Source organism: Coregonus lavaretus (assembly GCF_964263955.1).
Source record: "Coregonus lavaretus genome assembly, chromosome: 12".
NCBI lineage: Eukaryota > Metazoa > Chordata > Actinopteri > Salmoniformes > Salmonidae > Coregonus > Coregonus lavaretus.
In genome coordinates, this window is record NC_139999.1 from 52,420,890 (window position 1) to 52,435,939 (window position 15,050).

Here is a 15,050-nt window from a genome sequence, read left to right on the forward strand (position 1 = left end):
ATGATTGATGTCCTTTATGAAATTACCCTGTTCATGTAAAAATGACCAAATAAACTGACTGTTTAAAGCAGAACTACCAAAACTATTGGTGAACCTGAACAATGTAATTAAAATCGGAATGATTGAAAACACCAAATCAGCAGTTGGTTGTGTAAAAAGAAAAGAAGTTTGATAGGCTACTGTAGCAGAGGATGCATAAATTCTGTCACATCAGATAAGAGGTATTTTCGTAATAAAACTATACGAGTAAAAAACATTAGTGAACGGTCAATTCCTAACGTTTGAATCGGTTTTCTGACTGATGCATTATTCATTTGGATCGGTTTGGGCTCCCGCGGACCGATGCACTTGTATCTTAAACATTTGAACCGGGGATGATGCGTATCGGTGAACCGTTACATCCCTAGTTCCACTACACATGTACATCCCTTTAAATCCATTAAAAGAGCCCCAGAATGAATTTAAGATAACTCAAGAAATCTGTAATTAATTTAGAAGTTTTTGCCGGGGATGTTTTAGTTGCGCAATTTTACATCTAACTAAGGTGTTTGGTGCAGTATTGTGCAACGTGTTGTCTTATGTAAACAGTCGGCGCCCTTGAGCAGGTCTGTCGCACCGTTTATGCTATTGGATAAAGCGCAATCACCGCAGCTGTTCACCCCATGTTAGTGGGCAAATGGACATCAGAATTATCATATTTACACTTTGTAGTCAGTTATGACACTAGAATAACTATCAGTTTCTGACTCATATCGATGCCACATAGGCTGTTTTCAAAGAGATTTGTTGGTTTTTAAAGGCAGTCGCTTTTTTAAAACCTCTCCTCTCCCCCTCCTCCCCTCTCTTTCCCCAGTACCTTGAGTGCCTCCAGTGACAGGAAGCCAAAGTGCGACAGGAAGAGGCGTGCCGTCTGGAACTCCTGCGAGGGAGACGGGGGCTTGCAGTCCGTCAGCGAGTCTGGGAAGCTCTTGTTGCCCCAGCGCTCCTCGCTGCTGTGCTCCAGCGTCGTCTCGTACTCGATCTGCTTGGCCATCACGCCTCGCAGCTTGTCGTGCTGCATCTCCAGCTGAGAGTGAGGAATGGATAATGGTATCGCCCCTTGACACTGATCTAAGGTCAGTTTTGCATTTTTCACCCTCTAAAAATGGTTATGATTAGAAGTGGCTGGTCATAGATCTGTGCCAAAGGTCAGTGGAGGGGATCCTATGGCTGTTGCTCATTCAGATCTTCATCTTATAGTAGCAATGAAAAATAGTAGTAAAAAATAGTGCCATTGCATTGCTGGCATGTGGCATTGTATACATCCACAGAAATGCACCCATCCACAGACAATCCCCTCCTCAAAGCACCTCACAAAACACCAAACACTCACCTGACATGAACGAACCATCAACGCAGACAAACCTTCCCAAAACCCCCAACAAACTCTCACAAAACCAATACAGTGCGCACCCAATAACAACAACTTTCGCTCCCACAGTCATAGTGGGGTTTTGGGAAGGTTTGTCTGCGTTGATGGTTCGTTCATGGATGAGTTCATAGAGAATGAAAAAATCAAAAGTTAGCCTACATTTTGTTTAATATTTGTGCTAATTGTGCAAATGGTCCCATCTGGGGGCCATATTCATAAATCGTCTCAGAGTAGGAGTGCTGATCTTAGATCAGTTTTTACGAAATAACGAATAACAGGGGGAACCTGATTCTAGATAAGCACTCCTATTTTGAGTCGCTTTGTAAATACAAGCAAGGGCTGATGCAAACACCATCTCTACTCTACAATACAATGCTCATTAGGGCGATGGAGACAACATGATTCTAATAAGGATGGACAAACGATGCTAGCCTACCTCCTTATCTAGGATATCGTGTAGGTCCGGAATGCTCAGGTCTGCTTTCACAAAAGGAATTTTGTCCACTTCTTCCGGGAAGGGTCTGTGTTTGACGTTTAACCGGATCCCCACATCATTTTTAGGAGTGGGTCGACTCTCTGGGAGAAATACCTGCTACAGAGAGGAGTGAGAGAGAGACAGAGAGAAGGGGGGGGGGGGAAGAGGGAGATACTTCTGATGAGATACAGACCCCTGGGAAAGGAACTGGGAAGACTCAGCAAGAAACATGAACTGACATATGATCATTTAGCATTGTTAAAGGTCTACGATAAGCATCTGATGAATGTCAATGCCCTGATACAGAATTTTTTTCAAAATAGATCTGGCACCAGCAATCATTAACTTTGAATGAGATTAGAGATCATTTGTTCATTACAGCAATGTGAAAAAACCTGCTTCCTAACAATGGAGTTGCTAGTTAATAAGACGTCAATGTGAACCTTGACACTAATAAAATGTGCTGAAACATATCAACATAATTAATATAAAGGGTTAACTAAGGTGTGTGTGTTACCTTCTGGCTGGCACGGGCCCCCCTGGGCTGGTGGAAGAGCTGCATGGTCCAGGCGTGTCTCCCAGACATCCCCCTGATCAACATGGTCACAGACGGACAGGGATCTGCTGAGACACACACACACACACCAACACACAAGGCAACCAGGTCAACAGGGTTGTGTTCATTAGGCACAAAACGGAAGAAGACATTGTCCAATGAGAAACGCCAATTTTCGTTTTATAGTGCAAAACACTTTTAAACATTTAACATTTGAATAAATATGAGGATGATACCATGAGGATGATGACTGAGAACATGTGGATGATGACTGTCAAAATGGTTCTGGGATAACATATGAAGGCTAACTGACTCTGTTCGTTGCCCAGCGGCTGCTCCAGCATGGCCAGGATGACCGAGTTGTCTAGGACGAAGTAGCGGAAGTTCTTGCGGCTGGTAGAGGTCAGCCTGGAGTACTTGATCAGGGTGTCCTCGTTCAGCAGGCTGCAGGGGGAGGCGGGGCCACTGGGTGACGGGAACGCCCCCAGGACCTGCATTATGCTGACAGGGACAGCAAAGACAGGGGATGAGGAGTGACTCCAGAGGTGCTGTGCATTCAAAAGACAAAATATATACGAGGCAGGAATCCCGCTATAAAACATTTCAAAAGCAGAATTGTATGAGAATGAATAAAAATGGCAACCCTGAACTAAGCGGATAAGAATACAGGATAGGTCAAATTACATTTTGGGGAATTATCCATAAATACTGACAGGTAAAATGGTTGAAACTAATTTAAAAGCTACAGTCTGCAATTGGTACATCCATTTTTGGACTTTTAAATTAATAATATATAGCCATAGCTTAGTTCAACTGTCTTACCCCACCAGAACCAAAAATATAAGCTTGTTTTAATTCATTGTTCGCAAACAGTGTAATTGTAAACAAAGACTTGATAGCTTCAAAACATGGTCTTTGCATCCATAGCTCAGTCTATGAATTTGATAGTGGTTACATCTGGGTGGGTGGCAGTACGTCCAACCGACCTCACAACCGCAGACCACGTGTAACCACCCGGACAGCTGATGAAACTGAGGAGTAATTATTGCTGTAATAAAGCCCTTTTGTGGGGAAAACCTCATTCTGATTGGCTGGGCCTGGCTCCCCAGTGGGTGGGCCTGGCTCCCAAGTGCGTGGGCCTATGCCAAGCCATGTGAAATCCATAGATTAGGGCCTAATGAATTTATTTCAATTTACTGATTTTCTTATATGAATTGTAAGTCAGTAAAATCGTTAAAATTGTTGCCTTTATCTTTTTGTTCAGTAAAGATTGACATAAGCTAGTGCTGTTCGCCTCGGAATTTGATAAGAGGGACGTGCGCAGTTGCATCCCCAATGTGTTGGTCTTCACTTATAGCCTACTTCTTAGCTGTGAGAAGGACCCGATCATGTGACATGCATTGGCTAATAAGAATGTAGATATCTGAGAGAGCCATGTGAGTGAGAGGTGCTTCGGAGCACACCAGCCGGGAGAGGGGATTTTGAATTATTATATTCAGCCCAAGGGCACAATGGCCACTTTGGCCGCAAAATGCACCTTTATAATAGGGGGCATTACGGCCACACAAGGGGGATGCCGCTGGGAAATTTGAGGACTGGTGAGAATATTATCAAGTGCTTGTCAAATTGTGAATGAGAGACTGATGAAGTGTGTACAGCCTACACAAGAAACAAAATCAGAGCTCATGCCTTTCATGCGACTTTTAAAAAATCATCATTAGTCGCATCATGCAGCCTTAGACTGTATTAAAAATCAAAACATATATCAAAATGTTTGTATCATAACTAAAGTTGCATAAATAACTCTAAATTAAGCATATAGGAGGAACTGTTTCTTTGTTAACTGCTCATTTGTTAACTGCTCAACACAGAATAACTACATGTGCGTACTTCCTTGGAAATCGTTTGGAGGAAATATCCTTTCTAGTTTATTCAGCTATGTTCAATTGTATTGTTCATACTATAAAATAATACCACGGAATTCTAAGCAAATCTTGTCTGCTAAATTAACTAGTGTAGCCCACAGCCACATGGCATAGCCAGATCAGGACCTAACATAAGGACAACTCAGAGTATGCCATTTTGTTCTTCTGAAACAGACTAGATTTTCTTCATATCATGTATCTTTAGACCTATCTAAAATAAATAATGGATTTATTGTGATGATGTCGGCTACATTAAATGGATTTATTTGACTTTTCAAAATGTAGACATTCCAAAGATCTGCATCAGTGGCTTGTAGGCGATGCTAAACGTGTTTATGTTAATTAACGGTCAATTACCATGAGACCGGCAGTTATTTTGCTTGACAATCACCAACGGACAAAATTTCATGACCGCCACAGCCCTAGTGGGGCTGCCATTTTGTTGTTTAGTGCACTCACTAACTGTAAGTCGCTCTGGATAAGAGCGTCTGCTAAATGACTAAAATGTAGTTAACCCTTTACACTTGTGGGAATTGGCCTATATAGATAGGGGGGCTAAATTGAAATGTTTCTTACAGAAACATTGGCAAGCATATGCATAACCATGGTAGCAATTAAAAGGGAACAATTTGGAGATTATGGGAAAATTATTAAGACCAAAGTTGAGGGCAACAGTTCACCTGAATCCAAACATTACACTGTTGATTTTATGTGCATTTAACATTTACTGTACTTTTAGCCTCATTTGTTGATGATGAAATCTGAAAATACTCTGGATACATTCAGTAACGTAAGTATATTCCAGGAAAATGTGGGGTAGTTGCAACATAAGAGGGAGAGGACTAACGGGTGTCTCCAAGTGGCCACACACCTCTCCAAAGTGTGCACAGTTCCTAAGTCATTTCAATGAACTCTTATGACTCAAAGAATTACGGTCCATTATAAATCGCAGTCTGGGTCAGGTGGGCATCATTAGAAAGCATGTTCTGTTGCCAACATGACTAGCTAAATTATAAAATACAATCGTACAGTGTTAGGCTTTCACAAGGCAATTCAGAGAAGCAGATCTTAATTTTGGTGCGCATAGAATGCATTCACGAGTGCATTCAGATGTGTGGTCCGGTTTCTTCACAATACAACAAACATAGGCTCATTCTGTTTAGGACAACCCAGGGTATAACGCCATGTCATCTTGTAACTGTACATCAAACATAATGCTCATAAACGTTGACACTGTACACTCAGTGGCCATTTTATTAGGTATGCCCATCTAGTACCGGGTCGGACCCCCCTTTGCCTCCAGAACAGCCTGAATTCTTCAGGGCATGGAAACGTTGCTCAATTGGTATCAAGGGACCTAATGTGCCAGGAAAACATTCCCTACGCCATTACGCCACCAGCTTGTACTGTTGACACCAGGCAGGATGGGGCCATGGACTCACCCTGACTCTGCCATCAGCATGATGCAACATGAACCCGGATTCGTCGGACCAGGCAATGTTTTTCCACTCCTCAGTTGTCCAGTGTTGGTGATCGCGTGCCCACTGGAGTCGCTTCTTGTTTTTAGCTGATAGGAGTGGAACCCGGTGTGGTCGTCTGCTGCAATCGCCCATCCGTGACAAGGACCGACGAGTTATGATTTCCTATGCCATTCTGCACACCACTGTTGTACTGCGCCGTTATTTGCCTGTTTGTGGCCCGCCTGTTAGATTGCACGATTCTTGCCATATCCTTCGACCTCTCATCAATGAGCTGTTTTCATCCACAGGACTGCTGCTGACTAGATGTTTTTTGTTTGTCGCACCATTATCGGTAAACCCTAGACACTGTCGTGTGTGAAAAGCCCAGGAGGCCGGCCGTTTCTGAGTTACTGGAACCGGTGCGCCTGGCACCGACAATCACACCATGCTCAATGTCGCTTAGGTCACTCGTTTTGCCCATTCTAACGTTCAATCGAACAGTAACTGAATGCCTCGATGCCTGTCTGCCTGCTTGAAATACCAAGCCCCGGCCATGTGACTCACTGTCTGAAGCAGCGAACCATTTTCATTAACGGGGAGGTGTACCTAATAAACTGCACACAGTGTGTATATTACATGCGTTTTATGATATGGAAATGTGAAGTGCACATCAAAGCGGTAGTTATTATAATTCATTAACATTTCATCTTTCAAAATACATTGAGTCCTTTTCATTTACAGCATTTCCCTCACTTAGACAACAAAACAATTTCAAAAGTTGCCCAATTAGCAGGAGGGGTGTCAACACCGATACAGAGCTGTGAAGCGGAGACAGGGAGCTGTGACGTCATAGCATGGCATAGCATAGCACTGATAAGCGCCATTTAGGCTCTTTTCAACCCATATACAGGTACGAGTGTAAAGGGCAATCAGCAACAAAGTGGTTTTGCTAAACAGCTGAGGGATGGGGCTGGAGAAATGTAACCACTCAAATTCATAGACAGAGCTATGGATGAAAGGAGTGATCATCCATGAGATCAAAAGTATATTTTAAAACATGTTTTGGTCTATACATGTGGTAAAGACAAGTGTCCCCAAGACACATCTTCGTACTATGGGGGACCGAACCTTCTGCTCCCTTGCCCACAGTGAGGGAAAAATAGTTTTTGATCCCCTGCTGATTTTGTACGTTTGCCCACTGACAAAGACATGATCAGTCTATAATTTTAATGGTAGGTTTATTTAAAAAAATAAGAGAGACAGAATAACAAACAAAAAAATCCAGAAAAACCCATGTCAAAAATGTTATAAATTAATTTGCATTTTTAATGAGGGAAATAAGTATTTGACCCCTCTGCAAAACATGACATAGTACTTGGTGGCAAAACCCGTTGGCAATCAGAGGTCAGACGTAGTTGGCCACCAGGTTTGCACACATCTCAGAAGGGATTTTGTCCCACTCCTCTTTGCAGATCTTCTCCAAGTCATTAAGGTTTCGAGGCTGACGTTTGGCAACTCGAACCTTCAGCTCCCTCCACAGATTTTCTATGGGATTAAGGTCTGGAGACTGGCTAGGCCACTCCAGGACCTTAATGTGCTTCTTCTTGAGCCACTCCTTTGTTGCCTTGGCCATGTGTTTTGGGTCATTGTCATGCTGGAATACCCATCCACGACCCATTTTCAATGCCCTGGCTGAGGGAAGGAGGTTCTCACCCAAGATTTGACGGTACATGGCCCCGTCCATCGTCCCTTTGATGCGGTGAAGTTGTCCTGTCCCCTTAGCAGAAAAACACCCCCAAAGCATAATGTTTCCACCTCCATGTTTGACGGTGGGGATGTTGTTCTTGGGGTCATAGGCAGTATTCCTCCTCCTCCAAACACGGCGAGTTGAGTTGATGCCAAAGAGCTCGATTTTGGTCTCACCTGACCACAACACTTCCACCCAGTTCTCCTCTGAATCATTCAGATGTTCATTGGCAAACTTCAGATGGCCCTGTATATGTGCTTTCTTGAGCAGGGGGACCTTGTCGGCGCTGCAGGATTTCAGTCCTTCACGGCGTAGTGTGTTACCTATTGTTTTCTTGGTGACTATGGTCCTAGCTGCCTTGAGATCATTGACAAGATCCTCCCGTGTAGTTCTGGACTGATTCCTCACCGTTCTCATGATCATTGCAACTCCACGAGGTGAGATCTTGCATGGAGCCCCAGGCCGAGGGAGATTGACAGGTCTTTTGTGTTTCTTCCATTTGCGAATAATCGCACCAACTGTTGTCACCTTCTCACCAAGCTGCTTGGCGATGGTCTTGTAGCCCATTCCAGCCTTGTGTAGGTCTACAATCTTGTCCCTGACATCCTTGGAGAGCTCTTTGGTCTTGGCCATGGTGGAGAGTTTGGAATCTGATTAATTGATTGCTTCTGTGGACAGGTCTCTTTTATACAGGTAACAAGCTGTATCGTTACCTGTATAAAAGACACCTGGGAGCCAGAAATCTTTCTGACTGAGAGGGGGTAAAATAGTTATTTACCTCATTAAAATGCAAATCAATTTATAACATTTTTGACATGCGTTTTTCTGGATTTTTTTGTTGTTATTCTGTCTCTCACTGTTCAAATAAACCTACCATTAAAATGATAGACTGATCATGTCTTTGTCAGTGGGCAAATGTACAAAATCAGCAGGGGATCAAATACTTTTTCCCCTCACTGTATGAGGGTAGAGTTTGCAAAACAAATACCCACTGGATTGATATGTAACTTTCAAAATACAGAAATCCTCCCCGTATGATGCATTTTGTATGACGCAAAATGCATCATACGGGGATGATTTCTGTATTTTGAAAGTTACATGTCTTGAAAACTTGATTGCTGACAAACAAAACATTTTGGGACTATGTCAACACTAATGAAACAAATACCAAGATTGTTTTGGGGAGGACATTTCCTTTAACTACAAAGTAGCCTATGCTTACCTGGCAGAATGATATCATGATTATTTGCATCAATCCAGTGGATATTTGTTTTGCAAACTCAACCATCACATGCATGCAAAAACACTGCAACAAAAACAGCCTCTTGCTGGTGCACACTAGAATTAAAGGTTTACAACACCCACACATTTTAATCTAAATTGAGTTTTCCTTTAACATTTAATTGAGAAGGTTTTTGAGAAAGCCTTTCCATCTACCAGAAGACTGTTTACATTAGCATCATCGCTAATGGCTACGCAAAGTGGTAGACCTGCGCACCCCACATACACAGACGAGGAATTCTCGTTGCCTCTTCAGAAAGTTGCCGGAAATACGAATCACTGATGCATTCTGTTCATGTCTTATGATAAACTTTGTTACCAAGTTCAATCCCCTACTAAGTCAAATGCGTTTTTAAAATTTTGTTGAATTCCGTTTTAATATCTGGGTTCAGTGATTCCGTCAGCGTTCTCCATATCGCAGAATTTATAGGGCCCTATACTAGCTTCACTTCTTCTAAGCTTGAAAATGACAATTTCTAAATGTTATGCAGTGAAAACAGCTAAATATATCCAAATTTGCACTTTAGTAACCACATTGTGGGCCTGTTACAATACATAAATCATGACGGATTTGAAGAATATCCACTTTGTTAGATCAAATTGGTTGAATGTGTGCCAATGAAAGCGTCCTGCGTTCCATTGATATGTTATATTCTTCAAGAATCAATGGCTTTATATCATTAATTTAAAAGTCAGAACCAACCACAGATTGCCCTTTTAAGAGAGAGCTAAAGGCAATGCATCTTTCCCTAAGAAACATAAATGTACATTCCCATTACTCCTCTCAGGTGGCACTCACCATGACAGGGTGGCCTCGGCAGCATCCTTCACCCTCATGGAGGCCGGATTGTGCTCCTTGTCCCCTTTGTACCTCACTTCCTGGTCACCGGTCTTAGACTTACTGCCTGATATGCCCAGCTCCACAATCTCCAGCACCTCTATCAAACAGTCCTGCAACAAAATACTATGTAATTGCATGGCACAAAAGTCGGGAGGTGAGTTTAGACTTTAGAGAGCTCAGCTCATAAGGCAGAGAATAATGACTATATAAGAGTCAATCATGACATGATGTTAATGGAGGATTTGGGACCATTTGAATGAAGATTGATTCAAAGGGGAGATTTGACCCACACTTCCCACAACTCAAAAGGTTGATATTTGCGTCTATAGTATTTAGTAGTAGCGTAGTCCAAGGGGTAAATCCTTACTTCCCCTTAAGTCTAATTCCCACTTCGTCATGCATTGAAATCAATGAGAGACAAAGTGAAGAGAGACTGTTCTGTCCATGCTTAGATGGACAGAACAGTAAGAGTACTATTCAGTACTGTAGGTAGAAAGGAGGTGGTGTTGTTGTTCCCCTACCTTTTCGTTGAGCATGTCGGGGTGCTCCGTCAGCCACACACACAGGCACTGGAAGGCCGCCACGATCATAGAGTGCAGGTCTCGGGAGTGGAGGGGGGCTGGCCGGCTGCACTGATACACAATATAACTGCACACCGAGCTGACCGCACGTTTACGGTCCGCAGACTCCACACTCGCCCTCACCTGAGGAAGACCTTATTACTGATGAATGCGTTTTTTTTTTTATTGATGTGTGTATTTTCTGTAATTTATGTAATTCTGTAAAAGAGACCTTGGTCTCAGTATGACTCCCTGATAAAATAAAGGTTAAATAAAAATAAATAGGTTACTGTTTGTCATTTCTCATACTATCACTAAGATGGGAAAGTCATGTTGGCAAGTCATGGAGTGCTGTGCCCTTGTAGTTATGATGTAGGGCCCACACACTCAATGGTTCCAACCAATATTTTTAATTAGGTAATTCACAACGTTTCCACAACGCGAGCAAACCATTCTTTATTACAATACATTTTGGACCCAGCACCCCACAATAACTGATATATGCATTTGACTCTATGTGCTAGCAGCGTAACCTTGGCCAGGCCAGCACGTCAGCAGCTTCAGGGAGGCCAGGGAGATGTGAATCTTCCCGTAGTAAAGCGTTTTCAAATGTTGCAAACCCTAAGGAAATGCGCATCTCCACCTACCTGGACTTGTCCAATAAGAAACACTCATTCTTCATCCCGTTGCAAGATGTTTGAAAATGTTGCATGCCTTAATGAACAGGACCCTGGGGCTCTTACCTTGGCTAGGCCGGCCAGCAGCTCCAGGGCGGCCAGGGAGATGCTCATGTCGGGCCTCCACTGGGAGTTGAGCCTCTGGGTGACCAGGTGGATGCTGCGGATCAGCAGGCCGGCGGCTGTATCTGTGTGGAGAGCTAGGGAAATGACCCCCCCAGATGACGACACCATACCCCGAGCAGAGAAGGAGAGCTGGGGTTAGTAACTACCGGACCAGGCAGAGCACAACTAATAAGCATCAGAAACACACACACACACACACACACTTAGGCCTGTACACACACACAGCAACCGGCATGTCGACAGTACTGTATGAGGACAAACAGGCACACCCAAACCATTGTTAATTGAAGTAATGGCTTTTTTGGTAGGTATGAGGTTAGATATTGTCGTTGTATAAACCAGGGTTGGGGGTCAAATTCAGTTTTCAACTCATTGAAATCTAAAAATCCTCATTAAAAATGTTAAATTCATGAATTCACACCAACACTGGCATAAACCATGTCCAACGTTCCTTTTGCCAATAAAGTTGTAGCCAAAACTAGGACAATTTTATCAACCAAGAACATGCATCTTTATAAAAAATAATAATAATCAAAGAATCAACAAATAGTGTTGTATGTAAGTGTTTCACTTGTCTTTCAGACGCTTAGAGGTGTTAAAATTTTGATGAAAGGCAACAGTTAACATTTCAAAGTTTTTCAAAGATTCTGTTTGAAATAAACTTGTCAGAGAACACATAAGAAATTGCAGAACAAATGCTACACACAAGAGGGAGCCTGCATTTAGTGGATTTTTTGTGGATTTTCAGCATATTTGCCCATTATCTACTTATTATAAAAGATATTTGCAGCCAGTCAGTGGGAATAACTTGGGATGAATCTCAATTGTATGTCCTTGATTCCTCATGTCCTCTCTCCTTACCACCTACTCAAAATGCATTGGAGGAGAAGATCCTAGGGACGGAACCTCAGATTTTCTACTCCAATGTGCTTTGAGAAAGAGACAAGCAAGGATTATGTGAGGAATCGAAGAAATGCAATGACATTCAACTCCAGGTCTTGGTTCATATTCCAGCTCCCCAAAAAACGACATGCATATGCTGAATACCATAACGCATGCAGTTAAAGAAGATGTTTATGAACAAGTTGCACACGCTGTATAGAGAGAAGAGCTTGCAAGGGACAATACACACAACTGTCTCCATTCTGATAACAGTAGTATAGTATCATTCAAATGACACGGTATCACTGCAAATATGAAAATAAGAATGCATTTTTGGTTAATCAGGGAATCACCTTTACTCAACGTGATATATGTCCACTACACAATTAAAGCTTGGCTGACAGGAATGAAAAAAGGTGAAAACACAGTGTCAACATTCAAAACGATAAAAACATTTTTGTTTTTACATTGTGCCCGTCTAGCTTGTTACACTAGTTAAGAAACTTTGCTAAGGCCTCATCTTCAGAGCTACTAACAAGGAAGGGCTGAGGGTTGGTTGATTTTGGCACACCTAGGTCCAAATGTAATTTGTTTCCTTTTAAGATTCTTCAGGTGCGCATGATTGAGCTTCCCTGGCACACTTGTGCCAATTAAACATATTAACCCAGGTCAGGATTTTGGAAAAGGGCTCATGAGTGCGTTCTCGAAAGGGGCTCACCATAGTCTCTGAGGAGGGCCTGGGCGGGCCTCTCGCTGTCGGGGGTGGTGGCCTCAGAGCTGCCCCCGCTGGCGTTGCTGATGCCACTGTTGTTCCTGCTGTGGCTCTTGGCCAGCGCATGGCTGCCGTCCACACTGCCCTATTGGGGTGGCATTAGAATGTTCAGCGGTCATGGTCTACTCAGATGATTAAAGGAATATTATACTAGAAAAAACATTTTAGCCTTTTGTTCATTAGTCCACTATTGATAAGGTCCTTTAAACATTTTTGGGGATAAACAGTGGACTAATGAACAAAATACTAAAATATGTTTGAGTAAAATATCCTTTATTTAACAAGGAAAGACTCTTGAGGTTAGAAACTTATTTTATGGGGGCGACCTGGCAAGAGGTCATCAATAAATCTGTAATTAAAGGTTACATAATTTTTTATTAAATGATCTCTCTTAGCTACATGTGTAGTTAAGTTTGCTTTATTTACACGTCTTTCTAGTTGAGTGAGCGTTTCTACAGCGTGGAGTACAATAGTCTTACCACCTCCGCTTGGGCACCGATGGACTCCAGGAGAGCAGAGTCTTGGACAATGTTGAGCATGGCACCTGTACAGAAAAAAGGCCTTTAGTCTTTCCATTCTAGTTATGGAATTACATTCATTTATTCTGTATTACGTAAAAAGAGAAAGACATAAAATTACACATTAATAAATAATAATACATTTCATTTATAAACACATTTTTCATTGTAAACAATCAAAGTATTTTTGTTGTTGTTGTTGTTGCTGCAGATAAAATTGAGATCAACTAACCCAGGATCATCTGCGTGTTGGTGGGGTCCGTCTCCGTCTGTAGGGCTCCTATTAGGATGTTGACCAATCGCAGCTTGAGGGAGAGGAAGGTGACGGCCTTGTCGTGCAGCGAGTTGTCATCATTGCTAAATTTGCCCTCCAAGAGCACCTGGAACATACAAATGATTCATGAGGTTTACTTTGCACTTAGGCAACCTCAGAACTACAGGGCATTGCAAATGATTAACTAAAACAGACAGTTTAGTCGAAATTCAGAACAAGACAAAACAATTCATGTTGAGATAAGTCCAAGTCCCGGTCCATCTATTTTATCTATAGGCCTTGATCGAAAATGAATGTTAAATATAAGAGCTATATCATTTCCTAATTTTATGCTACTCTTTTCCATGTAATTGGGTTTGATATGAAGCATATTAGCGGTCTCTACACAACCGATGGTATGATGGGACTCTGTATCATCTTAAAAACTACGAGCTCTGAAAAATATCGGACAAATTCCGTTTTTGAAGTCTGCTGTCCCTTTAATTAGAAGAGAGTTTAACAGGTTTACCTCTGACTTGACCTTGCCAAAGTGGTGTGGCAGAGGCAGCATGGACAGCAGGATGTTAATTGAGGCTCTCCTCAGGTCAGTTGGGTTCACGTAGGTCTTAAACTTTGACAGCTCTCTGGAGGGAGGAAAGAACAAGTTAAGTTAACTCAAATGTCAAACATTCAAAAGATACAGCAGTCAGATACCATGTTTAACCAACAATCATTTGTCCACTGATAAGACTCTCAAACAATTGCTTACATTTACATTTGAGCTCGTTTTAAGCATTTACAGTTTATGTTAATTTCTGGGCATTTCCCTTGTGTGACAAACATACAAAGGCGGCATACTTCACCCTAAGGGCTAAACAAGTCTATTCTGGTCAAAACCGCATTCCTTATTCATGCAGATGTCCTTAACACAGAAATAGAAAGACCATTTGACTTGAACTGTCTTTCAAACATCATAAGACTAATTAGACAAGGTACATTTCCTGAGGAAAATGTGTGTGCTTGCGTCAACTGTACAAGCAGTAGTGATGTCACGATTTTGCTTTAATACTGATACCAGGTTAAGTATCATGATACTCGATACCATCATCTCCAGAACCACCCTAACATCAACATATGTGAAAATAGCACGTTTCAATGTTTTGTAGTAAAAAAGATTGTAGATAAGTGTTTCAAATGACATAATCAACCATTTAGTAGACAATTAGTAGGCAATTAGTAGGCAATGCCTACTCATAATTGGTTAAAAATCACACGATGCACATCAATGATGTCATTGGAAACGCATCTTGCTCTATCTGTTAAAATAGGGCTCCAGAATTTTCTGAATATTATTTTGTTCAATAGAGATGAATTTACCTTTATGGGCACCAATATCATAGGCTAATTTATTTGGGGCCAATTCACCATATGAGTAAGGGGAAACTCAAAACACATTAACTAGATCGCTAATGTTAAACATAACACCCACTGCTGGTAGCTATGTATTAATCTAACAGAAAATTAAAGGTCTTAAAACTTTGCAGTTGTAGCCTACTACCCAATGAG

The 15,050-nt window shown here is 41.9% G+C and overlaps 1 protein-coding gene across 1 annotated transcript in view; it reads right to left on the bottom strand.

Annotated features, from left to right (window-relative positions):
* Positions 1-15,050, bottom strand: part of LOC311138745 (ral GTPase-activating protein subunit beta-like) — a 72,520-nt gene that overhangs the window by 16,591 nt on the left and 40,879 nt on the right. Inside the window, exons 12-22 of the mRNA XM_084173555.1 lie at positions 14,014-14,128; positions 13,464-13,611; positions 13,193-13,257; positions 12,660-12,798; positions 11,000-11,133; positions 10,218-10,400; positions 9,655-9,806; positions 2,756-2,943; positions 2,404-2,507; positions 1,848-2,003; positions 857-1,066 (exon numbers count right to left, since the gene is read on the bottom strand). Coding sequence (XP_084029681.1) covers positions 857-1,066; positions 1,848-2,003; positions 2,404-2,507; positions 2,756-2,943; positions 9,655-9,806; positions 10,218-10,400; positions 11,000-11,133; positions 12,660-12,798; positions 13,193-13,257; positions 13,464-13,611; positions 14,014-14,128 — 1,594 coding nt within the window. The remainder of the gene's footprint in view (positions 1-856; positions 1,067-1,847; positions 2,004-2,403; positions 2,508-2,755; positions 2,944-9,654; positions 9,807-10,217; positions 10,401-10,999; positions 11,134-12,659; positions 12,799-13,192; positions 13,258-13,463; positions 13,612-14,013; positions 14,129-15,050) is intronic.